Here is a 27,859-nt window from a genome sequence, read left to right on the forward strand (position 1 = left end):
GATTTCCCCTCCATTTAATTCCTCTTTCAGTATTCCACTCTTTCTATTTTCAGAGACAAACCAATCACCATAAATATCAGTGAATTTAATTTCTTTATAGTCATTTTCCTCTTCGATTTTTAGGATTCTAACCACCACTTTTTCCACTTGATAAACATCTCCAACTTCATCATATTTTACTGTTGGATGCTCTAAGTCTTCCAACTTCTCTATCCTTTCAAATGTGTTTGATAATTTCTGTATTTCTAAAAATATCTTTTGCAGACTTAAAGTTTCTTTCTGCTGTTGAGATTGTGCCATTATCTTCAGCTAACAAACACTGCTGCTCTATCTTGGAAGGTTTTAACAAGATTAAGCATAGATTCACAATAAAGTTTTATTTTCACTTTTCTCTGGTTAAATATATACTTCAAAGGGACATCTGTATGCTTTTCTTCTTATCACTCTCTATAAACAAGTAGTAAGACCTTGGAGTGTCAAGCCAGGATAATCAGTGAGAAAAGTAAGAGTGTTTCATTTCCAATACACAAACCTCCAGCCTTTGAGTAGCAGTGTTATTGTTGCAATTTTCTTTGTTTCTTTTTGTGTCTTTTTTGTATTTCATGTTTTAAAAAGTCTGATTCTTGAATGAGTTAGAAGAACACTCACAGTAATAAAGGAGGAGAATTTTAGTCCATAGGTTACAAAGAATAATAAAAGAAAAAAAGAAGAAAACTTAATCCATTCATTTTAAAAGACTTGCATAAATTCCATCCATGAACATAGCACTTAAAAAGCAAGATAACCCACTGTCCCAAACCATTCCAAACTTAATTCCGCCGCTTATTTCTTCTGTTCTCCAATTTAAATTAATTTTACGTTTTTTATAGGCAGTCTCTTTTAAAACTAAAAATTCCTTACCAGGTGGAAACACTTTCTCTTTCCATATCCTTCCGTTTTGGAGCAGCCCCCGACTTCATCAGGCTAATGGCTGGATTTTTTGTTGCCGACTTGAAGAACTTCTCTTGGATCGATCAGGAACTTTGCGATGTCCCTGAGATCAGCAAGACGTATTCTTCCTGTTCACCATCTCTGCGGGATGGTTTAGGTCTGATTGGACCACCCAGCAGCAAAAGTATCGGCTGCGGTCTCGGAGCATCGTGGCAATGTTGGCTCCTCCTCCTAACAAAGTTAACTTTTAAAGCAGTTCCATTTAATATGTTTAATGTCAAAACTTACTAGTAAGTTAAACAATCCATAATGGTTTGTTTAAAAAATGGATCAAACTAAGGTTTTTTAAAAAATAGAAAAATCTTCACTTCAATTACATTGTTGCTAGGGGGAAATATTACACTGGAGAAGATGAAGAGGTGATCTGTCCCCTGCTGATCAAAATTGTTACAGGTGCTCTGGCAAACTAAACTAAACTGAACTGAACTGTATGCCCGAAAAAAAGGGGAAGAGAGCAAATAAAGAGGAAGCAGCAACAGGTCTTGCAAACATTAACAAACCACAAAAGAAACAGCTTTGGGCTATTTTCATCAGATTCTGGTCTCCTTGTCAGGTTCAACCTGTTGAAATTTTAAAAATTTCATTTTAAAAATCCAGAGGCTATCAAACAACTTTTTTAATGCCTGGCAAGCCTACTTTAAAGGCCTATCTTTGTTTATTTAAAAGCATTGGCAGGGGCCATCAAGCTATAGTAGCACCAATCTTTGCTAACAGAAAGGAGGAAAAAAACTAAAAAGATAGCAATTAAAGTTTCACCTCAGTTATATGTTTCATCCTTTGAAACATTTGGTTAATGATTAAACGAAGCCTGCAGCACATACCTATTAAAGCAATTGTGCTGATACACAATTTGAGAGGCAGACTGCCTTGGTTATTACATTTCTTATACTGCCAATGGCAGCAACTGCCTGGAGTTCAGAAAAGGATGGAGAATCCGTTGAAAGTAATAAAAACAGCAAAGGTCCCGATAGCACAGCAGTTCCTGATGGAGGATGGGGCTGGCTGATTGTTCTCAACTTTTTTCTTGTAAGTAAGCAGCAGATAAGTTACCGGTACTATGTAATGCGTGGTTTGTGTTGTTTAAAAGGCATGACAAATACAAAAGGCACTTGAAATTTAAAAATTTAAAAATATTGGAGAAAAAAGGAGGTTTTCTCAGTTTAAATGGCCTGTAACATGATTCTTGCCAAAATCTGAAACTATATAAAGAACTTAAGGAATGAGTAAGAATTGTTGCCCCTTTTGTAAAAACTTATCAAACATTTGCGGATTTCTTAACAGAATGAAAAACATCAAAGAATACAAATTGTACAAGATCCATACACTAGCATCTTTCTATAGCTAGTTTCTTTAGAGTAAGTACTATGAATTTAATTGGAGAACTATTAGCTGAAATCATGTGCTGTGCTTAGCTATAATTTTGTTTGGTTTTAGCATTTAGACAGACATTTTGGCTTATGCAACAAACCATGGTTGAGTAAATTATGCCATATAGACTGATATGTGAATCCATGAAACTCCTGCTGTCTCTGGTAATGAGCAGTTTGTGCTATTCTGAAGGACATAGTAAGTATAGTCTGTATAGAAGTTACAATTGATTTATGGTGATGAATGTGGTATACCAATCACATATCCCTCTCCAGATCATGCTGAAAGTAACATCTGGAAAAATGATGGTTTTCTATTCCTACTGCCAAAAAATTAACATCTGTCTAGCTATTGACGCAAGTTTGCTTTTTATTGCATGTTACAGTTCCCTACAGAAAGGGAAATAGTACAGTGTCATATAGCATGAATTACAGCAAACAAGAGATGACAAGAGTGTGAGCTCAGTGTTCTCAGGGTACCCTTGCAGGTAGGGCTACAATTAACAGTTTAATCAGAGCTGAGCAAATCCCCTCCAAGTCATGGCTGCCATCTACTATTTTACCAGGAACTCTAAATCAGGAGAACTCTAATATTATGAGCCTGTTTTCTCTGAAGGAGCACAACTTCAAGAATCAAAGATGGTATAATCTTGACGTCACTAGGCTTCTGAGTAAACAGCCACTTACCCTTTACTTGAAGCTCACCCTGCTTCAAGCACTGACTCAGGACATCAACCATTTGGCCAAAGGAGGAGATATACAATTAGGTATTATCAACATACCCCATACCTCATACCTCACTTTGAACTAAGTGATGACCCTTCCCAGACACTTTACGTAGATGTAAACAGAACAGGGGAGAGGATACCTTTGTGTCTGTGATCTGTAGCACATCCATTCCCACATTGTCACTACCAACCAGATTCATCCAGTTGCAATGTAGAAGTATCCAATTGGAATGCCGATTCCAAGCTTTCACAGGGGATTCAAAAGGATACTGGGATCCCCAACATTGAGGGGTGCCCATGGGCTTTGTCAAAAAGCCCAAATATTTTGCATGGTATATCAGAGAAACAGGAGAAAAGCAGAAAGCTGTGTAAGTCAGAGAGAGAAAAGTGTGGGGAAGGGCAGAGAAATATATGAGGAACTGAATGCAAAAGGAGAAGGGTAAGAGCACTCTACCCACCCACTCTATGATATTCTTGATACAAAGGATTGATTACGAAGCTTATCCAAATGTAAAAACTAAATAGTTCTATTCAACTCTGAATAGTTTCTAAACGAATAGAAACGACCACTGCATAATCTGCATTCTGTGTCACTGTAATGTGGGTTTTTGCAGCAAGGGAAACGTTGCTGTTTATAATTTTATTAGAAGCACACAACTGCTAGACAATGCCAAGAAAAGTCTAGGCCCATGAGGGCAAACCTATGGCACATGGAGTCATTTGTTAGGGCATGGGAGGCATTGCCCTGTCAGCACCAGCGTGCTGGCCAGCTGACTTTGGCCTTCTTTTGAGGCTGTTTTTCACCCTCCAGAGGCTTCCCTAAAGCCTCCGGAGAGTGAAAAACCGGCCCTATGGGCAAACCAGAATTTCAAAAATAGACTTCTGGTTTGCTTGTAAGACCATTTTTTGTCCTTTGGAACCTTCAGGAGGCTTCTCTGAAGGCTCCGGAAGGGGAAAAATGGCCCCATGAGCAAACCAGATGTCTGTTCCTGAATTTCCAGTTAGCCCATAGAGCCGGTTTTTCACACTCCGGAGGCTTCAGGGAAGCTCCTGAAGCCTGTTTTCGCCCACCCCAGGCTCCTCGAAAGCCTCTGGAGCCCAGGGAAGGTGAAAAACATGTGCCAAAAGCGGTGGATAGCGGTGGGGGGGTACCATTGGCTGCTCACGCATGTGCGCTGGCACCACACACAAAGCATTATGGGTGTGGCACACCCAGGCACGACTCCCCTGTGCTCCCCCCGCTTTTGGCACACGAGCCAAAAAAGGTTAGCCATCACTGGCCTAGGCTGTATAAGTTTGATGGGTTAGTTGAGTTGTTAGTTAGGTTGATTTTATTGTAAAGTGTAAGCCAAAAAACCTCATCACAGCTCTTTCTTCCATCACAATTACGTTTCTCTGGATATTTTCTAATGGCCAACCTTATCCTATGGTGACCAATAAGATGGCTAGGGCCCAGCCCTGCCATCGTCAGCCCAGTACCTAAGCCACATCCCTTTCTCTGTTTAGAAATGGGATTGAAAACGTTTTGTCCTATTGTGGGCCCACAGCAACACTGGCCCTGGGTCAATTCCATAGCAAACTTAAACACTCATTCCATCTCATTTGGTGTCTGCCATGCCTGGAAAGAAAAACTGAGGCACAAGAGAGAAGGCATTATTTGAATCTGTGTAGACAGGATATAGACAGAAGTACAGTTGACACTGTTACTTGATTTTCAAACAGCTTCTGGAAAAAAAAAAAACCTCACCGAATAATTTTGAATAAGCTTGATTCTTATGAATTGAGAACAATATGCTGACTTTTTAAACGGCTTGGAGAGCCATAAAGCACTGATATATTGCTTTTGAAGGGTATTAACTGGATAGGAAACAAAAGGTGGGAATATATGGATGCAAAGATATTTTAGAAATCAGAAGGCCCTCCCAGTAATAGATTTGTGCCTCGGGTGTGTAGAAACATAAAGGACAGAAAGCAAGAAACATTTCAGAAATGTAATTGATTTTTAATGAGTTTTAAACAAAACTTCAGGGAATGTCTGGCTTACACAACTATTTGTGCAATGCCAATGGAGACCAAAACTATGTACCATTTTCCATACAGTTGTGCAATGATTTCATGTTTGCAAAAACTAGTCTATATAACCGTTTCTCCAACAGAGCCCTGGCATAAAGTAGGAATTGCTCAAACAGGCAGTCCTCGTTTAGTGACAGTTGAGACAGCCTACTTGGTCGCTAGGTGAAACCGATACTATGCTTATGATCTACTTCGCATTTCCTTTGTTTTTACAGACTTGGGAAGGTTGTAAATGTGAGGATTGGTTCAAAGTTACTTTTTTATCAGCATCACAAATGCAAACAGTTGTTAAACAAGGACTTCTTATAGTTAATCTTTATAATGTGTAGCCCATGTTTCTTCCAGATATATTTTTCCTTTTTAGCTTAAATTCTGAGGGCATTCCATTTTTCAAAACATAGCTTTGACTTCTCATTATATCTGAATTCATCTTTTCTGGTGATCTTGGCCAAACCGGGACTACTCAGCCTGATCTTTATCACAGTTTTGTATGAAAACTTTGCAGTTTCCTCCCTTCTTCTATTTACCATCTCAAAATGCTGTGATGTTATTTAGGCTGACAGGTCATAGCTCATCCAAAATAGTCCAAAACATAACATTTATGCTTTAAAAATACTTTGTATCATTATTTTAGCACTCAAAACACGACAGGTTTCAAAATATTCATGAAATACAAGCTTTCAGCAAAGGTCACTCATTCCTCTTAATTTTTTTTCTTCTCAGATCAGATACTAGCTGGTCTTTGGGGCTCTGCTGGGTCTGCCAGTGTGATACCTAGTTTCATCCTCTGATCATTGAAAGAGAACACTGCAGAGTTTCACAATAGAGTGCCAATTAATATTCCATTTTGCATTTCAATTAATGTGATACGGATGATTTTTGTAGGTAAATGTATTTGTGATTGGAACACTGAAAAACTTTGCCATTTTCTTTGTGGCTTTTCAAGAAGACATTGGTGGCTCTTCTGAACATGTCAGCTGGATTGGCTCCATTATGTCCTCACTTCGATTCCTAGCAGGTTGGTATAATATTGGTTTAAATGCATGCTTAAATGCATTTCACTGGACTGTGCTGAGATTATGTCAGTGTAAGGCCAGTTCATGATCAGTGTCCAATTTGCGAAGTCTTGCCCCTAGAGCTGGGGGAAAGTGGCACTCTTACTCAGAATGCCAAATATGCTTGCAAAGCCTAACCCCCAAACCCCTATCTATATCTGTGAGTTAAAACTATTTTCCCAACTTTTAGTCATTTGCCAATCTTGTTTACTGACCATAACTCACACATTAGAGTTTTTATTTCATAAATCAACGTCTTTATAAAAACCATTATAAGTTTAATGAACAAAAATAGGTAGTTTGGTAATTCCTTAAAGCTGAAATATTTTCACCTCAGTGTTTTCCATCCCAGAAGTGCTATCTATTTCTCAAGCTATCATTAATGCCAATTTCCCTCTGCTCTGTTCCAGCACCTCTGGTAACTACAGTGTGTGAAATGCTAGGAGAACGGAAAACTTCCTTGTTAGGGGCTCTGCTGGTTGGTGCTGGTTTTCTTATTAGCACACTGGCCACAAGCATTCCTTTTCTTTGGGTCTCTATGGGACTCCTAACAGGTAAGCATACCATGTCAAGTATATTTAATAAGCCCCTCCAGAAACTTTCCAGAAATTGAAATTATACATGAAGATAATTTTCATCACCTACTCATTGTCAAAGGTTGGATTTTCTGGGCATTTTCATAAAGCTATTCCCTATCAAAGAGACCTGTAATCTGTTTGAGTGGCAGTGCTGTGAAACAGAAAAGGAAACAAGCTCAATGCAATACAGAAAAATAACCCCTCAATATAGTGGACTGTTCAGAGGGAAGAGGAATCCATTAAATGGTGAATGAGATATTTCCAGCCAAAAAATACACTTGGCTTTGTACTTCAGGTAAGGCAGAAAAAGGAACCAATGTTAAATGCTGTTTCTAGCCGGTTGTTTTAATTATTCACATCATCTTTAATGTTGTTTCTGCCTGAATTTTGGACAATAACAGGATCCCCCCCAAAAAAGTGCATAAAATCCACGCTGCTGAATTGAGGCTGTTGAATGGAATACTACTATAACTGACTATTTTAAATTGATGTTCTGTCCTTAAGTAATTACGGAACACTTAAAACCATGGCATTTAATTTGTTCACTCCTGCATCATCTTTTGAGGAGCATGAATAATTGCTTACCTGAGGCAAAGCCAGTACTCAATCCGTACTTCTTAAAACTTTAAAAGTTCTTGATTAAACTGAATGCTTGTATTGGAGACAGATACAAAGATAAAATACTACAAAAGCTTTTGTTATATCGCTATTGTTAGAAATATATTCTTACTTTTATATCACTTCACATTAAGAAGTTGTTCAGATATTTACATATAACATTGCAATATTATATAATATGTTGGCATGATGCTGATTCTGATAAGGCAATGATTATCCAGGATTTTAAGGTTTCCGTGTCTGTTGTATGTATTTTATTCTGGAGAAGATTAAGCCTTTGACATAGTAACATCATATCACAGAATTATGGTCCCTAAACGTGTACTATGTCAGCAACTGAGTTACTCTTTTGTTAAGTGACATCATTTCAAATTAAGGATTACTGCATTCAAAATAAATATACCAAACCTCAGACTAGAGATCAGTCTGTGACTATTAGTATGGAAATTCTAGAATGCAACATTAGCAGTCAACAATCCAATCTTTTTTTTCCTTTTGTTTCCAAACAGTATGTTAGAAGTAATTATTGATCTTGTTATTGGGGGGTGGGGGGAGTAAAGACTAAAATGCAATAGCTTCAGAGTTAAACACTGTCCACCTGGAACACTGTATTTGTGCGATTACATTACTTGTACTCATGAAAGGCTGTTTAACGAAATGAAATAAAAACACATTCCTACAGAAGATGCTGCCTCTGCTCATGCTGTTTTCTTTCTTTAGGGCTGGGTTTTTGCCTGCTGTATCAGATAGCTGCTGTCATGGTAGTTAAGTATTTCAGGAGATACCTGGCTCTAGCCAATGCAATTGGCCGCTCGGGAATGGGGCTGAGTGTTGTGCTAACACCCCTTGTCCAATTCCTGATAGAAATGTACGGTTGGCAAGGTTAGTCATCCTCATTTCTTATATCTTCACACTGTTAATATGTGAAAGTAAGTTGATGTTAAACTTAACATTACAGTCAAATAATAATTGATTTCTCATTCTCTTTCAGTCCTTCAGTTTCCTCTGAGTTTCCTCTCAGTGAGATAAATGAGAAATCTGCTTTGTATCCTTTTGATACAAAGTGCTTTAGATTTTCTATTTCAATTGCTCTAATTTTCTCACAGGACAATTTTAGAAACGTTTATAGAAACCAAGTTATTGCTATTCATGTGTCACCTCAGAGACACATGGGAAACAAATACTGTCAAAACAGCATTTTAGAGATTAAAACAGAGGTTCATTTTAAATAGCTAGAAAACTTTTTTTTCTTTTAAATTTCACTTAGTATAAATATAAAAATTAATTCTGGCCTAGGGTGTTCATCAGTATTGGGGGGGGGGGTGACATCTTGGAAAGATGGGCAATCTCTGAGGATTGTCAAATGCATTTTTAATAACATTGTTATTCACTTAAAGTGATATTTACCATATCTACCACTAATGATGTCCATTTTTATCTTTTTCTTTCAACAAGAATAAAAGCTTTGACATAATTTCAGGCAGTGCTTAAAGTCGATTCCATACAGCATAGAGAATAAGGAAATTGTTGGATATTGCTTGAAAATTATCAAAATAAATAGCTCTGAAAAGAAATATTTATCCATATGCTAGTTAGTTCTGTGACTGTAATGATTTTTTAAAATGATTTTTAAAAAATACCTTTTCCCATTCATTCAGGGTTCTTATTGATATATGGCGGCATCATGTTGAACCTTGTACCTTCTAGCCTGCTACTACGGCCAGTTTATAAGAAAAAGACTAGAGACATAGATCCTAAAAGTGAAGGTCAAATAGTTGCAATAAGTATGTTTCCAGAGACTTCCAGAGGAAGTGTAGATAAAATCTGCACCAGAGAATTGAAAATTCTGGATCCTACCAATCAAGAATGTGCTAAATCAGACAACCTACAACCGTCTGATAATTTAGCCCCAATTAACTACAGGTTTTCTGAAACGCCACAGAAAAACTGTTTTGTGGACACCTACAAGAATGATAACCAAACTTGGGATCAAATTTGCATCCAAGCAAATGAGGGCGGAAAATCCAGGCTGCAGCCTTTCATCCAGAAGCAATGCCATCTTGTTGTTTGTCACCTAAAGAATCCCTTCTTCTTTATTTTCACTTGGTCTTTTCTCTTCAGTCAGCTTGCCTATTTTATCCCAACTTTCCACCTTGCAGCCAGAGCCAAAACATTGGGCATTGACCCAATGGATACTGCTTACATCATATTAGTAGCTGGTAAGAAAAATCTTGAACTTTTAAAATGTTTCTTGTAAAATGTCACCATTACCTATCAATGCAAATCATGATATTAATTATGTAATCACTAATTACATATGGAGCACATCAAAATGTATAATTGTTTAGGGTTTAAAAGTCAACTCAAAAGAAATCAAGGCATGTGTATTGATTCAAGTTCAAAACTTGAACTCCATTATTGGACGAATACTGAAGTGAAGAAGAAATTACAATGTGACACTGGAAAAAATATTTAATATATAGCTTTATGAAATGTGGTTATGCTGTAATTATTAAGACCTTTTATTCAAAGGCATGCTTCTATAATTATGTAGTTTTGGAAAGCCATCTTAACAACAACAAAATATGTTCTTAAATTTTATTAGCATTAAAAAAAATCACCTCAATACAAAACTACTTCCATCTTTATTACATATTTTTCTTAAGAGATAAGAGATAAACCAATAGTTAAAATGACTTTATTATTTATTTTCAATTTAAACCAATCCTTTAAATTTTGCTTGAAAACACTGATGCGGAATAGGGGTTAAGAAACTGAGGTATCAGAGCCAAATCCACCTTAAACCTGATAATGGATTCTCTTGAGACAAAATCAAGCAGCTTATGTAGCAAGAGATCTTACCAATGGGCAATTTGGGGGATGGAGAAAGTTAAGGGTTATTACTCCTGATTATAAACTCCAATTTCATTTAACAAAGCATTTTGCCATAAAATTACTGACCAGAGCTTGTGAATAAGTGTAGAGTTTAATCTTAGAAGAAATGTTTAGAATTCTCAGATATGAATGTATCAGATAGAAACAAAACTTCAGCTCCATATGCCTAACAAAAATAAAGCAAAAATGTAGTATTCAACAGTCATATAATTAAATGTACTGGGCTTCAGTCAATTGAATGTGGAGCTGAAGAAAAAAAGAAAGGGAGGGGAAAAGAGTCTTCCAATGGTGAAAAGATGCTTTACTATAGCACCCAGGAATTTTCCATACAACATACTGGACAATTTTTGAGATGTGGAAGAATTTGGTGTTGAATCTTGATAACGATAGAACTGAAAATATAAATGGATCAAAGACTTACCACTCAGATAAGAAATCTGACAAAGGAGGCCACAGCCAAGCAGTGTGAGCATCTACCACCAAGTCTATAAGTAGTATAGAAAAGGATATTTAAATTGCCAGAGTGATTATTTTTATTTTTCCCATTTTGCAGTTTATTTTTGCTTCATGTGAATTAGAACAATCTGGTTACCCTCAGACTTGGAATGACAGTTTATAAACCACTTTATAAATATTGACCATATGGCTCCTCACAGTGTTTTGCAGCATGATTTTTCCATTTATTAATGTTTTAATTAAAATAATACAAAATAAAATTAGAGGGGGCACAAAATCTGATACTAGGACCTAGATATTATTGCTAGGTATATTTATATCCACTGATGCTATAGAAATTTTAGAAATGTATAAAGTGCCAGTTCCTTCTTTTTGATCCTTATCGACCTAAATAATTCTATCTTAGAAATAATTGTGTGTTTTTGTTCTGTTTTCTTTTAGGGATAGTAGAGACAGTCAGTTTACTGGTCTCTGGCTGGATTGCTAATCAAAACTGGATTAAGACATATCATTACCATAAAACATACCTCATTCTTTGTGGGCTCACTAATCTGCTGTGTCCTCTGGCTACCACCTTTCCATTACTTATGAGTTACTCTGTAACTTTTGCCATTTTCAGTGGTGGATATCTTGCACTGCTGTTTCCTGTGCTGGTAAGTGGAAAAAAGTAATTGAACAATTAAAATATTAGAACAGTAGCACTTTCCAAATGATGAAATTTGCTTCAATTCAGTCAATGCTAGAAAACTGGAGAATTGCATATTTCAGGTCCAGTCAGAAACATGAATTTAAGAGGCAGAGAAAGAATTGCACAGAAACACTGAAAATACTTTTTACTGATCCTAATTTGTTATGAGTTAAGCACTGATCTGCACTTTCTTGGGGTTTTTTACCCTTGAAAACATTTCACTTCCCAGTGGAAGTGGAAACTTTTGTGGAATGAGACATTACACTTTTTTTAAAAAAAGCAAAGACATAACACCTCTGAAATGTAGTCAGGTGTCAGGGACTTCATTTCCTGCTTTGAAAGCTGCTAGGCATATTTGGCTATTAATAGACAAGCAGTTAGGACGTGATCCCAAATCACATAACACATTGACATTGTGATATAATTCAAATCTGAAATTTGCAAAGAGGAGGTTGTTTTGGAATAGTTGGGCTAACAGGAATTAATATTTTAAAATGTTGTTGATTTTAGTGGCTATTTTAAAATTTTTGAGATATTGTCTTTTGAGTTTGATTTGCATTCAACATATACTTTGTACTATGTAAAACTGAAACCTGTATTATCAGTATCACCAGGATGCTTTGGCAGCCTCCAAGGCATCTGAAATTTTAGCTCCTTTAGAAGATACTGTTCATAAACTGAAACCAACAGTTCACCCTTATACAGTATTAAAATGTGCGTGTGTATGAATGTTTAACAAGGGATATACTTTTTTTGTCTTTGAATGTTGGCAATGTAAGACATTTTAAGGTTCTTCAACTCATATGATTTGGTTTTGCTCTGTTATAGCTGTGTTATAATTGTATTAAATTACAACAAAGGTATCTATAGTAATATAAAAAGATGGCTTTATCAAGCTTAGAATACAACAAATCTCTCCGTCTCTCCATGCACTATGATAAATCTGTTTACCTGTCTGTTGAATAATAAATACTGGTTCCTTTAACAGGTAGATCTTGTAGGTGCAGCCAGATTTCACAGTGCCTTGGGAGTTGCCTCATTCATTGCTGGGTTTGGAGTTATTGTTGGACCTCCTATAGCAGGTAACATAATTATCATTTTCTTTCCTTGAAAAAATAATTCTAACCGTACAGCGCACTGTATTTTTCTTTCAAAATACAAATTATAATGTGACTTATATATGCACTTACATTTAGGAAAAATCCTATCAAAAGTGTAAACAAAGGGAAAATAAAACTACCTGTGTACAATTTGGCAATGTAATACTTAGTGTTACATTTCATATTTAAATATTTTTCTACTTTTCCTCACTTCATCACCCTTTAAATCTATTCCTAGTAAAGAGCAGATATTTCCTTCTGTTCATAAAATGCCAGGTTATGTTGACAGTGCTGTGTAAAGAGTAATAGCAGAATGTATCAGCCACAATTACTACAGAGAAGAAATCATTATCTTCCTTATTTCTTCCTCAGTCCCGTCTTGTACTAAAGTTGCATTATAATTTTCTTTTAAACTTTTGTTAATAGATATCAGAGCATTATCCCTTTCTACTATTATAAGATTACCTCCTTGTAGGTCCAAATGAGTAGCTTAGTTCCTCGGGGGGGGGGGGGGGGGGAAACGTACGAGTATACACAAAACCAAAATCTATATCTTAAATATCTATCAGCCAAACAGATGCATCACTGAAATTGTGAAAAAAAGGTTGAAAGGCCAGGTAAACTATATAGATAGATTTTGACTTCTGTGTTTGTAGGTTAAGGATAATACTTTTCAATCTTTATGGTATTTAAACCATAAAAAATATTCAATTGTAAAAGGCTGTGAAATTCTGTGTTTTTCGTGAAAATGACCATTGGCTTACCTGAAGGGTCCTTTTCTGTGCACCGCGGGAGAGTCCAAGCAATGGGTTAATTCACTCTGGTTGCCCTGGATACTGAGGAACTTTTTTTCTCCCTTTAAACACACCTCCTCGTGTGATTACTGCCAGAATAAATTTCCGAAAGGTCAATCTGTCGAGAGGATGGAGCGAAGGCGTCCAAGGAGTGTTCAGTTGAAAAAAGAGGAAAGAATCCCCGGGCCGAAGACCAGGGTGGGTTGGACTCTCCCGCGGTGCACAGAAAAGGACCCTTCAGGTAAGCCAATGGTCATTTTCCTGTGCACCGCTTGGAGAGTCCAAGCAATGGGACATACCCAAGTTATTGTCCGATTGGGTGGGCAGAGTCAGAGTCCCGGGATTCGGTCGAAGACACGACCCCTTGAAGTACCCTCCTGCCAAAGGACGCCTCAGCCGAGGCGTAAACGTCCAGTTTGTAATGACGGATGAAGGGCGACGGGGAGGACCACGTAGCCGCCTTACAAATGTCTAGTATTGATGCCTGGGTGGCCCAGGCCGCAGTGGTAGCCGCGCTGCGAGTGGAGTGCGCAGTGATGCCTCGGGGCACCGATCTGGACTGACTTTCGTAGGCCAGGGCGATGCAGGCACGCAGCCACCTGCCAACAGTGGAAGAGGAGATTTTCTTGCCCAGGGAACCTGGATGAAATGACACGAATAAAGACTCCGACTTCCGGAATTCGGAGGTGCGGGCGATGTACGTTTTCAGCGCCCTTCTCACGTCCAACATGTGCCACTGTCGTTCCCTGGGATGTGACGGTCTCGGACAGAAATCAGGAATCACAATTTCTTGCGTTCTATGAAACCAAGTATTAACCTTTGGAATAAAGGTAGGGTCCAGTCTCAACACCACCCTATCTGGGTGGACGGTACATAGGTCCTGGCGAACTGACAGGGCTGCCAGTTCTGAAATACGACGAGCTGACGTCACGGTGATGAGGAATGCCGTCTTTAGTGTAAGATGACGCAGCGACGTAGTACTGAGAGGCTCGAAGGGTGGAGCGGTGAGCGCCTGCAGAACCACGGACAGCTGCCAGGTGGGGTAACGGTGGACCGTGGGAGGTCGTAAGTTACAAGCTCCCTTGAGGAAGGAACGGACCCTGGGCACCTTGCTAAGGGGCAAGACCGGGTCACCGGCCCAAACGGTGGAGAGGGCCGCCACCTGTCGTCGAAGGGTATTTGGAGCGAGGCCCTTGGCAAGACCCCCTTGTAGGAAGTCCAGGACGCGGGAGACCGGAGCCGTCACCGGGTCCAAACGTAAGGCGTCGCACCATTTGGCGAAGGAGGCCCACGAGGCATCGTAGATTCGAGTGGTTGATGGTCGCCTAGCTGCCTGAATGGTGTGTATTACCTCCCCTGAGAAGCCCTCGCGCCTCAGCTGGTCCCCCTCAAGTGCCAGACGGCCAATTGTAGCCATTGGGGCTCTGGATGAGTTACGGCCCCCTGGCTGAGGGAGACTTCGTCTGGAGGAATCTTCCACGGAGGTGACAGGGAGAGGCTGACCAGGTCGGCGAACCACGAACGACGGGGCCAGTGCGGGGCCACGAGGAGCACCTCCGCCTCCTCCGCGATGATCCTGTGGATGACTTGTGGAATCAGGGGCAGCGGAGGAAAGGCATAAAGTAGGCCCCGGGGCCAAGGAGAGCGAAGGGCATCCGTCCCTTCCGCCCCCGGGGACTGGAAGCGGGAGAAATAGCGGCGAAGTTGAGCATTTTCCCTGGATGCGAATAGGTCGACCACGGGGGTGCCGAACCTGCGGGACAGCTGGCGAAACAGAGCCGGATCCAGTTTCCACTCTGCCGGGTCTATGGTGGTCCTGCTCAGCCAGTCCGCCTGGGTGTTGTCGACTCCCGAAATGTGGTCGGAGCGAAGAGATGCCAGATGCCTCTCCGCCCAGCGCCCCAGGGATTCCGCTTCCTTCATCAACGTCTTGGATCTGGTGCCCCCCTGGCGGTTTATGTGAGCCTTGGTGGCCACATTGTCCGTCATCAATAGGACATGTTGATGGAGAATGTCCTGGCGAAAATGCCGGAGTGCCAGGTGGGCCGCACGCAGTTCCAGAAGATTGATGCTGCAGGAGCTCTCTGCGAGTGACCATTTGCCTTGCACCACTAGATGACCCATGTGTGCCCCCCAGCCGTCGAGGCTTGCGTCTGTGGTGACCACTAACCGGTTGGGCTCCTTGAACAGGTGGCCCTTGAGGAGTGCAGGGGACGTCCACCATCGGAGCGATCTCTTCACTGCTGGGGGAACGCTCACCAGTCGATTCGAGTTGCTCCTTGCGGCCCTCTGGTGAGGAAGGAGGAGCCATTGGAGAGCTCTGGAGTGAAGGCGAGCCCATGGGACGATCGAGATGGAAGAGATCATTTTTCCCAACAGCTGTGACAGGAGGACGATCGGTACCTGTCTCGCGAGCATCACCTTGCGGGTCATGGCCACTAAGCTGTCTAGCCTGTCCTGGGATAGGAAGACCCTGCACAGGGAAGTGTCTATGACCGCCCCCAGGTGGATAAGTCTGGTGGTGGGAACCAGATGGCTTTTCTTCAGATTTAGGGAAAAACCGTGGCTCCTCAGGGTTCTCATTGTGATGCGGAGGTCCCGCAAGGCCTGCTGCCTGGACGACGACTGGATCAGGATGTCGTCCAGGTAGCACTGGAGCCTTATGGGTCTGCGCCTCAGTTGGGCTGCTACAACCACCAGGACCTTGGTGAAGGTCCTGGGGGCCGACGACAGGCCGAAGGGAAGGGCCCGGTATTGAAAATGCCTGCCGGCATAAAAAAAGCGCAGGAACCTCCTGTGCTGGGGACGGATGGGGATGTGTAGGTAAGCCTCCTTGAGGTCGATAGAGGTAAGGAGGTCTCCCTGACGGATCCCCGACAGGATGGACTGGAGGGACTGCATCTTGAACCTCCGGTAGGCAATGTGCCTGTTGAGGTTCTTCAGGTCCAAGATGGCCCTCCAGCCCCCTGAGTTCTTTGGTACCAGGAAGAGGATGGAGTAGAACCCCTTCCTTTCCTGGTCGGGGGGGACCTGCTCTATCGCGTCTATCTCCAGGAGATGGCGAATCTCCTGGTTCATAAGCTCCCTCTTCAGAGGACAGGAAGGAGTGGGACACCGGATGAAGTTCCGGGGAGGGGGGGATAGGAATTCTAGGGATAGGCCCTCCCTCACGATCTGGAGGACCCAGGCGTCCTCCGTGGTCTGGACCCAATGGTGGGCGAACAGCTGGAGGCGCCCCCCTATGGGTGACGGGCCCGGGCAGTCACTTAGATTTGCGGAAGGGCCTGTTAGAGGCACCTCCGCGGTTGGATTTACGGAAACCGAATTGTTGTCTACCTCTGTCCTTAAAGGAGGACCTGTCCTGGAACCTGTCCCCTGACTGACCGGCCGGTCGGTAGGGCGGGGAGAAGGAAGTAGAGGTAGAGGGTTCAGGGGCACGAAAGGGCTGCCTCCTGGGGTATGGAGCGGACTTGCGGTCCTGCTTTTTCGTGGTGGAAGGCAAAATCTTCCTTTTATCTTTGGATTCAATGAGGAGAGGCTCAAGCGCCTCCCCAAATAATTTGGCGCCCTTAAAGGGGGCTGAGGCCAGCTTCCACTTATGCTTCTGGTCCGCCTGCCAGTGACGGAGCCAGATCAGGCGGCGTGAGGTGACGTTGGCCGCCAAGGCTCTAGAAGCAAATTTAGAGGCGTTAAGGGATGCGTCCGCCGCATATTGGGAGGCCGCAATAATTTTTGAAATATCCTGGCGGAGGCGCAAGTCTCCTGCCGGGAGTTTGGTCAACAGTTCCCTTAGCCATATAACGGAGGCCCTGTTAAAAAAGGAGGCGGAAGAGGAGGCTTTGATGGCCCAGGCAGCCGCCAGGTGGGCCTTATGGCACACCCTCTCCGCCTTCTTATCCTCCGCCTTGAGCCCATCCAGCAGTTCTGCTGGGAGGGAAGAGTTGGAGGTCAGGGCAGTGATAGGTGGTTCCACGGCTGGGAGAACCAAAAGGTCTTCCAAGGTGGGGTCCATAGAGTAAAGTTTCTTGTCTGCCCCGCTGGGGGAAGACAAGGTGGCTGGTTGGGCCCACTGGCGTTGGATTACGTCCAGGAATAAACCCGGAACCGGGACCAGCTCCTGTTGGGGGGCCGGGACGTCGAACATGGCCGCATTGGGATTTTCGGGAACAGCATCGGCCGAAGGTTGGACCGGCTTAGGTTTAATCCCTACCCTGGTAGCTAGTTTGGCCTTACGGAGAATGGACTTAAAGAGAGTGGGTTTGAAAAGTCCGGAAAAGGCAGGGGCGTCCGGGGGGAGGCCCTCGTCTTCAGATAGCTCCAGGCCGTCCTGGTCAGCGTCCTCGATGGCGGAGGTTTCGCTGACCACGGATGACTCAAGGGACGGATGGCGGGCACGCTTGGCTGGAGGAGGGGCCGCCGGGCCCCGGGAAGTGGTCCCTGGCCCCGAAGGGGGAGGGGAGCGCTTTTGGAGGCCCTCAGCAATGCCTCTGGCGATAGCACGATCGACCAAAGCCTGCACGCGCGGTGACATCTCGGGCTCCTGATCAGAATCTGATCCCGGGTCCCTGGGGTCTTGGAGATGGTAGGGAGAACCCCCAGCCGGGGGAGCCCTGGTGTGACCCTCTGGGACTGGGTCCTGCTCATATGACCAGGACGGGGCAGGAGAAGTTGGCTCCGCCAGTGATCTGTCCGGGGACAGATCCTGAGACTCTACCTCCTCATTCAGCAATGCCAAGATATCACTTCTGGATGGGGGAACGGGGGCCACCTCTGGGGGGGACCCTGTCCCAGCCTGGCGCCGGGCCTTCTCAAATTGTTTATCAAGGGCCCGCTGGCGTCTCTCAGCGTCCTTGGTTTCGGCTGCAGTCGGGGCCTTGACAGGGTGCCTATGGGTGTCCCCTGAGATACCCTTGCCCACACTCCCACCCCTACTGGAAGGGGGATCCTTGCTAGGGGCCTGAGAGGGGCCGGATCTAGCCTCAACGGAACCTGATGGAGGGAGCTCCATGCCAATGACCGCACAAGGATGATGCAGAAAACACAGGCAAACGGGTGGGCTGCAGCGGAATTCGACTGGCTACACTGAAAGGCATAAAGAAAAAAGACAATTATGATTAATAATACAGGTATAGGAAAAATTAATAAATCCATTTCAGCCTAACACCAGTAGCAAATGGGAGGAGGACACCCAGGAGGCTGAGCTATGAGGTGGGCCTGCAGCTCAGGCTGCAGTAACCCTTGCAGGAGAGGCAGGGAAGTCAGTAGGCCAGGAGACTAGAGCTTAAAAAAAGGCGAAGGCCTGGCCAGATCTTAAGGATAAAGAAAATCCTTCCCTGTGCCGGTGCAAAGGACACGTGGTGGCCAAATTACCAGCGCCGCTGATGTCCAGTGGGTGGTGGCCGAGGGTCCGTTGGGCGGGCCCGGCGAGGCCCTGTAGCCACCAAGCGGCCTCCTGCAGGAGCGTGGCTGAGCGGCAGAGGCCTAAAATTAAAGGCGCGAACTTTTCGCGCCTAAAAATGGCCGCCGCAACAGCGAGGAGCTGGGCGGAGAGGAGAGCGGCAGCCAGGATCAATCCGGGCCGCTCGTAGCTCCGCGGGGGCTGAGGGGTGGAAAAAAACGCAGGGGAGTCAAAAAAACGAAAAAACTAGGCCGGAAAATAACAACCGGGGAGGGAACCGACCAAAAAACAAAGAAAAAAACCCCTTCGCCGCTGTTGCCGCGCTCTGGGAGCAAGCGGCAAGTTTCCAAGCCTGCAAAAGTGCGAGGCTGTGGAGAAATAACCTCCCCCACACACGCTTACCTCCTGGCCTCCTAGATAGCTGATGTTGATTGTAGAAGAATAAAAGGCAGGGAGAAAAGTTCGTTTTGAAGAGGAAAAGGTTTTCCAAATTTTTAGGAGAGTCCAAGCCAAGGATTAATAGCCTGAACTCAAAAATACATCCGATCTGGGCATGAGGAAAATTATTCTGGCAGTAATCACACGAGGAGGTGTGGTTAAAGGGAGAAAAAAAGTTCCTCAGTATCCAGGGCAACCAGAGTGAATTAACCCATTGCTTGGACTCTCCAAGCGGTGCACAGGAAAACAGGCCCGTATTTTTTTAAAAAAAGGCATGAATAGCTTGGGGGGGGGGGGGGGCTTGCAGAGTGCCCCGGGGGGGGGGGGGAATGAACAAAAAATGGGGCCGTTTTTTGGGGGAAAAATGCATGCATAGCCTTATGGAGGCTTATAGAGTGCTGATGGGGGCTGGGGCAAAAAAGGCACGTTTTTTGCTCATTTCTGCCCTCCCCAGCCCCCAGGAGCTCTCTGAAAGCCTCCATAAGGGTATGCAAAGCCATTTTGGTGAAGGGGGCAGGAAGCAAAAAATGCTGTATTCAGTGTATAAGACGCACCCAGATTTCCAGCCTCTTTTTTGAGGAAAAAAGGTGCGTCTTATACTCCGAAAAATATGATATTTTTGTAAAGGCAGCAATGAAGGTATCTATTGTTCAGACTAGATATCCTTTGGGAAATATGTTGATAAGTGGAACATGAATAAATAGTAACAATAAATATACTACAGCACCAATGCTACAGCTAGACCAACTTGTTTACATCTCTCCCCCGCCCCGCCCCGCCCCCCGGTGTGTGTGTGTAAGAGACAGATAGGTGGAGGAAGAAATGTGTGTTTTTTGTATTCATACATATATTTTATATTAATAGAAAAAAGATTCTATTTTCTAAGCAAATGTTTTCTTCGGTGCAATGCTACACTAACAGTTTCACTGTCTACTTTCATCCTAGCCCAAGCTAAATAGTTACATTTATCCAGTTTACACCAAATGTGGATGAAATACAATCCTTGTTTAAATTTCTAAAGCTTAATTAGGATGTTATATTTCATTTGAAATGACACAACCTATGTGGTGAGGGAATTAATTAAAAGAATGATTTAAAGCTATTGTAACAGAAGCTCAAAGCCAATAACACAATTTAACAATCTAAAGGAAACAACAATGTTAAAATTGTATTTAGCATCCATAAGGAAAATAAGGAAAGGCTACAAGTTTTGATAAAACCAATGTCAGCCGATGAGGAAAAAGGAAGAGAACGTTTATTGAACTAAACCAGGAATAGGAAATTAACCAGAGAAACTTAATACCTTTGTAATAGAATTGCGGAAAGAGGATAGGGAAATTGAACAGGTTCTACCTGGAATCTTTGCATCGGTCTTCACTGTGAAAGATGTTAATGCAGGACCCACACCTGAAGCATATTCTAGGGAATGAGGCAGCGACTGCCTCTGAAGAGCTGTGCCAAATAGAAAAAATGTAAGGTTTTAAAATTAACACATTAATAACTACGTGACAACATGATTTAGACTTCTTGAAGAACGTCTAGTAAATATTTAGGAGTGTTAACATTTAAATCTAGCTGTTTATTAACCCTCCCTTAGCAGCTAGCAACAAAAATGGTAAAACCACACCCGTCTTGATTTCTTTGGGTATGGTGCAGTTGTCAAAGTGGATTTTGAGAAGTACTGGTGAGACAGGATTCATTTCCAGAAGACAATCATTGTAAAGTTTCTATGTGTTTTATATTGCAATTGTATCCATGCAACTTATTTACATAACTGAGATTAATAGTATCCATTGGATGTGGATTCAGTGATTCAAAATAGTGAAACCTAAAGCAGAACTTTTAAACAATGAATGAACAATTAAACTACATGGTTATATACTTTGAGCCCAATAAAACCTATATTCTTAAAACAGTAGAGGTTTAACTGCAAAGATTTTCACCTGAGGTAAACATTTCCTTATAATACGCACTGGAAGAAAAACATGAGCACTGGATTTATTAGGAAAATAACTAAAAACAAAATGGAAAGTACTGTTTTTAAATAATTATGTAGGTAACATCATTTGGTATAATCAGGATACGTTTCAGAACCTATTTCATAGCCCTGAAACAAACAGAAAAGAGTAAGTGAAATAATCAGAAATACGATCATGTCCATATACACCATGTTAAGGCACTTGAGACTTCAAAAAAAGAATAGGGTCAGAATTTCATATGTATATTTGGTAAATGTGCATATTCTTTAATATTTCTAACATTTGAGTTCATTCAGTGCAAGTTATCTGCTGTAGATTTAAATTAGGAAAAAATATATAGTTTAAGGCAAGGGTGTCAAACTCAAGGCCCACAGGATGCTTAGATCTGGCCTACGGGGCCACCCTAGAAGCAGCAAAGGACCGACCCATAGCGTCTCTACCAGCAGAAATGGAGCTGCAGCCCTCCCAAGCTCCGTTTTCGCTGGCAGAGTGTTGCAGGAGGGCATTACAGCCGAAAATGGAGAATCAGGAGTCCCTTTTCACTGGCAGAGCACTCGGGCTGTCACAGGCGCCCCTGACATGAGTACCATCAACCTGGTCACATCCACCCTCATCACACCCACCCCGGCCCCCTGAGGTCAAACTCCAAACCTGATGCAGCCCTCAATGAAATCGAGTTCGACACCCCTGGTTTAAGGCACAAAATAGCCAAGCTAACAAGCAGAGGGTTACATTTATAGCCAAATTCAGGTTTGAATCTACATTTTTATGAAAAGCAGATAGGTATTAAGCCTTAAGGGATAAAAAGAATTTGTTCAGACACTGTTGTGTATGAGATTTGGAATAATAGGGGGAGAGGACTATTTTCTGCATACAGGAAACATCTATATGGCTGTTATTTTAATGAAGAGAACTAGACTGGCAAGGATCTTACGATCCTCTAGTAAATCAATTCATACATGTAATACATAGAAGCACCACCTAAGTGTAAATCAATAGAAGCAGATTTTCAGACAGGATCTACCCGAGTCCTTTAAATATGAGCCATACTGTTTTAATGTGGGAACAAGCCCTCTGGTGGTAAATTTTAATAGTTTGCCAGAGCAAGAAAATCCTCCACAACATAATTGCTATGGGATCCTGGGGATTTATTCCCAAGTAACCGTGTGAACACCAGTGAGATTTCAACAAATAAGAGATCAGTTCAGTCTATAAATGTTAGGGGTAGGATAAGAGTGCATTGCTTCTATGAATGTATATACTTTTTCAAAAGATGTGTTTTACCCATTTTCAAAGTTATTAATACTTAAAAATCTGTGAGTCATCATATTAAAGAGTATTACCTGGATTCACTCTATATACATTACATAAAATTCGCAAAAATTAAAATGTCCTTATATGTGAGTGTATAAGAATGCTTAGTCTGAACACAAGACTGTATCTTCTACACCATTCAAGTACTCCATGGCTCAATACTACTGTAAAAAGCCTCCATCTCTTCTTTGCTGTCGAACAATGTACTCAAATGTGGGATTCGGTAGATCCTAAAATACAGAGATTGAGCAAGCAGAAAAATTAACAGACTGGTGAAAGAAAAACTGAAACAGATTATTATTTAATAAACATGCCATGAAGAAATATTAAAGGAACGAAATATATTTACCTCGGAATAAGAAATCAGCTCCTGCAATTTAAACCAATTAAGGTGGATTAATATATAAAACACAATCTTTATTGTCACTTGGATTAAATGATGCAAACCCAGTATTGTTGAGGTACCTACATGGTTTTTAAGAGTTGCATTAGTAATGATATGAAAAAACAGCTACACCAAATGAGACTGATATAATAACCAAATCCTGTTATTCCTTACTTACAGGTTGGCTGTATGATTACACACAGACATATGCGTGCTCCTTCATTTTGACTGGTATATGTTTCCTTGTTTCATCCATTTCATTATTCTTGGAACCTTTAGCCCAAAAATGGAGACAAGAAAGTTGAATCCACTGTATAAGCAGATAAGATTCTGCAATTCTCCAAAGGCTGGTCTTGTAGAAGTCATAAATTTTCAACAATAAACTAATTATGGGAACAGTGGCTACAATGTATCTTTCAAAAATATTAATATTCTGCATGACTATAACTGTAATGCTGTAACTATATATTTCTGTATTGTTGCATGTGGTGAAATAGAAGCTGCTCAGCTATTTGTTATGGATGCTTTAATTTTATTCCTGCAACCACCAATGAGTCTAAGTCCCATGGTCAAAATGGCCTCTTTGAATTGTTTCATTTAGCAAAGTGTGTTGGAGTCTGAAAATTTACTGCAGTTATCTTCCAAAGCAAATGAAAAGATTAAATTAGACATCCTTTCTTGCATCTTGACAGCTGCTTGATTAATATCCCAAAATAGAGGAACAAGGGAGATGCAGGTTTAAGTATAACATCAACTATATGTAGAAACTCACATGGTGTTACTCTTTCTCAGTCGAACCTACCTCATAGGAATGTGGTGGGGATAGAATGAAGAGCTATCTTCATGTAAGTTGGCTGGAGCTCCTGGAGAAATAGCAGGATAAAATGCTAACAATCAGTTTATTCATTTGAGCATATCATCACTCTTCATTTAAAAATAAGCACACAAACTAAAAAAATCATCCCTTCCTTCTTTTACAGGGAAAATAAAACTATATTCTGAGAATTAGGACAAGTTCTCATTTTTGCAAAAAAGAACCACCCCCACCCCAATATCAGACCAAATAAGGAAGCAAGTTTTGTAATTCATCAGTTTTCATATTTAATACAGGTAGTCCTCACCTTACAACCACAATTGAGCCCAAAATTTCTGTTGATAAGCAAGACAGTTGTGTGAGTTTTGTCCCATTTTATGGCCTTTCTTGCCACAGTTGTAAAGTGAATTTGTTAAATTAGTAACATAATGTTAAGTGAATCTGGCTTCCCCATTGACTCTGCTTGTTAGACCAGGGGTAGTCAACCTTTTTATACCTACTGCCCACTTTTGTATCTCTGTTAGTAGTAAAATTTTCTAACCGCCCCACCCCCACCCCCGGTTCCACAGTAATGGTGATTTATAAAGTAGGGAAGTAAATTTCCTTTATAAAATTTATAAAGCAGTTACAGCAAACCCCTACCGCCCACCACGAAAGCTGGAACGCCCACTAGTGGGCGGTAGGGACCAGGTTGACTACCACTGTGTTAGACAGTCACAAGAAGTGATGACATAACCCTGGGACACTGCCCATCATAAATACGTCAGTTGCTAAGTGTCTGAATTTTGATCATATGGTCATGGGGATGCTGCAACTGTCATAAGTGTGAGAAATGGTCATAAGTCACTTTTTCAGTGCTGCTGTAACTTTGCTGTAACAAATAGTTGTAAGTCGAAGATTACCTGCACGTTGAGGTTTTTCGTGTACCTAAGAGAAAGGTTTGAGAACAGAAGTCATTTCCACTCCTTTGATCTTACTCCAACCTTTTCCAAACAATGTTCTCCAGAAATGTCCAATTATGAGTTCCTTTTAATTTTCAAATAACACAGGTAGGACTTAAAAGTCCAACATCCACAAGATCCCATGTTGGGAGTTATATGGGTGCAGAACTCCAATATCTCTTGAAAGTGTGAAACTGGAGAAAGTTGGGTATATCGATAGGTACCAGAATTAGAAAACTCAATTGGTTTTATGTCCAACAAGGGCTATTCACTCAAAAGTAAAAATAAAACCTTTGAATTATTGTATGAATGTGCTTATCTCACGTTACAAAGTTTATATAATAGGACTGCATTTGTTCAGATCTGAAAATCATTGTAGTTTGTTACATATACGTATGTGTATGAATTTCTATCACTTCCAAATATGTGTTGGAGGAAAGACATAAATTTGTGGGGGTGGGGTGTTATAGAGTGGATATAAAAAGCCTACACTCCCCTGGTTGAAATGTCAGGTTTTTGAGTTTTTGAGATGTAAAAAAAATCAGACCAGGATAAATCACTTCAGAATTTTTTTCCACTTTTAATACAACCTCTAAGCTGAACAACTGAAAAATAATTTTAAGTCTTTTAGGGGAGAAAATAAAAATAAAATGCTTACAATAAAATGGTTGCATAAGTGTGCACATCCTTTTCAGAAGTAGAGCTATGGCTGTGTTCAGAATTAACCAATAACATTCAAAGTGATGTTAAATAGTTGTGTACAGGTTGACAGTTGGTACCTGCCATCAATTAAAGTGACTCTGATCAAGCCCATATAAAGTCCAGCTGTTTTAGATCATTATAAACCTTTATTCATTAAACATAAAACTCAGTCAACTGAACATTTAAAAATGTACCACAAATATTATTGACTGGCGCGGATAGTTGATATGGGTTGCTGCCAGCATCCTAGATATCAACCAAGTACCTTCTGAAGATGTACAATGTACCGAGTAGCGTTTTTTTTGCAGTTCCACTGGTGTTATTGCAGGAAGCTGCAATTTATTGATGTATTTTGTAAAATTCTTGACATGATACCAAATGCCCCATAATCACGTAGGTTTGATGGCCAGGTGGCATTATCTCATTATTGTTGCTGTTGTTATTATTTTGATATCTGCTCAGTTGCCTCTTATAGTAGAAGCCATGGTCTGTACAGAGCCTACAAAGCATCAAAGGGATCTTATTGGAAGGTATCAGTCAGGAGAAGGGCACAATTTTTTTCCCCATGCATTGGATGTACCAAGAAATTATAGTGATGACAGTCATCAGCAAGTAGAGAAAACATGACACAGCAGTGACATTACCAAGAACTGGATGTCCCTCCAAAACGTGATGAAAAACCAACAAGAAAACTGGTCCAAGAGGTTGCCAAGAGGCCTATAGTAACAATAAAGGTTAAAAAGGAGTCCCTGTGGATTTTACTCTGCTGGTCTTTGCCGGCTATAGGGGGCAGTACTAATTTTCATTTTAAGGCCATTGAGTGAGAGCTCTCCGAAGACATTTCTAAGGTCATGTGGCCAGCATGACATCACAAAATGCTGTTATCTTCCCACTGAAATAGTACCTATTTCAAGACCCGAGCTTCATGCGACAGGGTGAGAGGTTCTGTCCTCGTCCTACCTCCTGCTAACCTAACATTAAAGGAACTGCAGGAATTTCTGGAAAATACTGATGGTGTACTAGATGTGACAACCATCTTCCGTATTCTTCATGTTTGGGCTGTGAGGTAGGGTGGCAAGATGGAAGCCTTTTCTTTACAAAGAAAAAACATCCAAGCCCAGCTACATTTACAAAAAACTATCATCAAGTCTGAGAAAAACATGTGGGGAAAACATGCTATGGTCCTGATGAGATCAAGATTGAACTTTTTGGCCATAATTCCAAAAAGTATGTTTGGTGTAAAAACAACACTGCACATCAGTGTTGTTTTGTACACTGTTTTGTAACAATGATGTTTTGTGCCCACGGTGAAGCATGGGGGTGGCAGCATTATGCTTTGGGGCTGCTTTTCTTCAGCTGGAATAGGGGCTTTAGTCAAGGTGGAGAGAATTATGAATAGTTCCAAATATCAGTCAATTCTGGCACAAAAACCTTCATGCCTCTGCTAAAATGCTGAAGATGAAGAGGAATTTCACCTTTCAGCATGGCAAGGACACAAAGCATATCTCCCAATCAACAAAAGAATGTCTTCCCCAGATGATCCAAGTTCTGAAATGGCTCAGACAACTCCAATTGAAAATTTCTTGGATCACCTGAGGAAGGTTGTGCACAGATGTCCTTGCAATCTGACTGATTGGAGCATTTTGCAAGTAGTAGGCAAAATTCCAAGGCCAGATATGCCATGCTGGTATGCTTCTACCCCAAGACTCAATGCTGTCATAAACTCAAAAGATGCTTCAATAAAATGTTAGTTTAAGGTACTTTTGTGCAACCAGGTTATTGTAGGTAGCTTTATTTTTATTTTTCCCTCTAAATGATTTGCTTTTCAATTGAATTGAACAGCTTATAGTTGATATTAAAGGTGGAAAAAATCTGAAGTGACTTATCTTGGTCAGTTCTTTTTTTACATCTCACAAACCTGGCATTTTAACAGGGGTGTACAGATAATCCTCAACTTACAAACATGATTCAGCCTAAAATTTCTGTTGGTAAGCAAGACAGTTAAGTGAGTTTTGCTCCATTTTATGACTTTTCTTGCCACAGTTAAGTGAATCAATGCAGTTTGTTAAGTCAGTCATATGTCTCTTAAATTAATCTGGCTTCCCCATTGACTTTGTCAGGTCACAAAAGGTGGTCAGATAATCCCGGGACACTACAACGGTTATAAATATGAGTCAGTTGCCAAGTGTCTGAATTTTGTTCACATGATGGTGGAGATACTGCAACAGTCCTAAGTATGCAAAATGGTCGTCTCTATTTCAGTGCGACTGTAACTTTGAAGTTACTAAACGAATTGTTGTAAGTTGAGGACTATCTATACAGACTTTTTATATCCATTGTACTTATATCTTATCAGTTTTAATATTAAAAATCAGCTCATAGATAATAGGAAATACCTGTGCCTGCCATGCAATTTGGATAAACATTACCAATTGTAGCTATTTTACAAATTCATTGGGCTAGAATTCCCAAGCTAACAAAGCCACTGACCATATAGTTGAAATTCAACACAGGTCAATGGCTAGAAAAGTAAAATAGTCAGATCT

General features: G+C 41.3%; 1 protein-coding gene and 2 long non-coding RNA genes across 8 annotated transcripts; 1 reads left to right on the forward strand and 2 right to left on the reverse strand.

Moving 5' to 3' along the window:
- The first annotated feature begins 52 nt into the window (after nt 1-52).
- Nucleotides 53-23,648, forward strand: SLC16A4 (solute carrier family 16 member 4). 2 transcript variants are annotated; one of them, XM_081946915.1, is made up of 8 exons: nt 53-2,016; nt 6,044-6,176; nt 6,624-6,767; nt 8,130-8,291; nt 9,068-9,628; nt 11,202-11,413; nt 12,437-12,530; nt 23,037-23,648. In XM_081946915.1, exons 1-8 carry the CDS (start codon nt 1,885-1,887, stop codon nt 23,159-23,161), a joined length of 1,563 nt encoding a protein of 520 aa, XP_081803041.1. In that variant the 5' UTR covers nt 53-1,884; the 3' UTR covers nt 23,162-23,648. The 2 variants fall into 2 exon arrangements, with proteins under 2 accessions (XP_081803041.1, XP_081803042.1); XM_081946916.1 differs by having other exon boundaries at nt 1,892-2,016; nt 6,105-6,176.
- On the reverse strand, nt 6,176-23,030 carry LOC309389026. 5 transcript variants are annotated; one of them, XR_014174879.1, is made up of 6 exons: nt 21,263-23,030; nt 21,122-21,170; nt 20,532-20,630; nt 12,400-12,521; nt 11,288-11,410; nt 10,092-10,789 (listed from the first exon to the last, which is right to left on the reverse strand). It is a non-coding gene; the product is annotated as an uncharacterized lncRNA (long non-coding RNA). The 5 variants fall into 5 exon arrangements; XR_014174878.1 differs by adding an exon at nt 6,176-6,296 and having other exon boundaries at nt 10,726-10,789; nt 20,532-23,030; XR_014174880.1 differs by having other exon boundaries at nt 20,532-21,170.
- Nucleotides 23,064-27,859, reverse strand: LOC309389028. Its single transcript, XR_014174883.1, has 3 exons — nt 24,373-27,859; nt 23,659-24,132; nt 23,064-23,129 (listed from the first exon to the last, which is right to left on the reverse strand). It is a non-coding gene; the product is annotated as an uncharacterized lncRNA (long non-coding RNA).

This window comes from Natrix helvetica (assembly GCF_964273705.1).
Source record: "Natrix helvetica genome assembly, chromosome: 3".
NCBI classification, from domain to species: Eukaryota; Metazoa; Chordata; class Lepidosauria; order Squamata; family Natricidae; genus Natrix; species Natrix helvetica.

Bases quoted from the DNA above. Each gene is read 5' to 3' on its own strand.
- SLC16A4 (XM_081946915.1), top strand. From the start codon at position 1,885: ATGGCAGCAACTGCCTGGAGTTCAGAAAAGGATGGAGAATCCGTTGAA. The intron at 6,177-6,623 runs GTTGGTATAATA...GCTCTGTTCCAG, and splicing joins CTCACTTCGATTCCTAGCAG to CACCTCTGGTAACTACAGTG. The intron at 8,292-9,067 runs GTTAGTCATCCT...CCATTCATTCAG, and splicing joins AGAAATGTACGGTTGGCAAG to GGTTCTTATTGATATATGGC.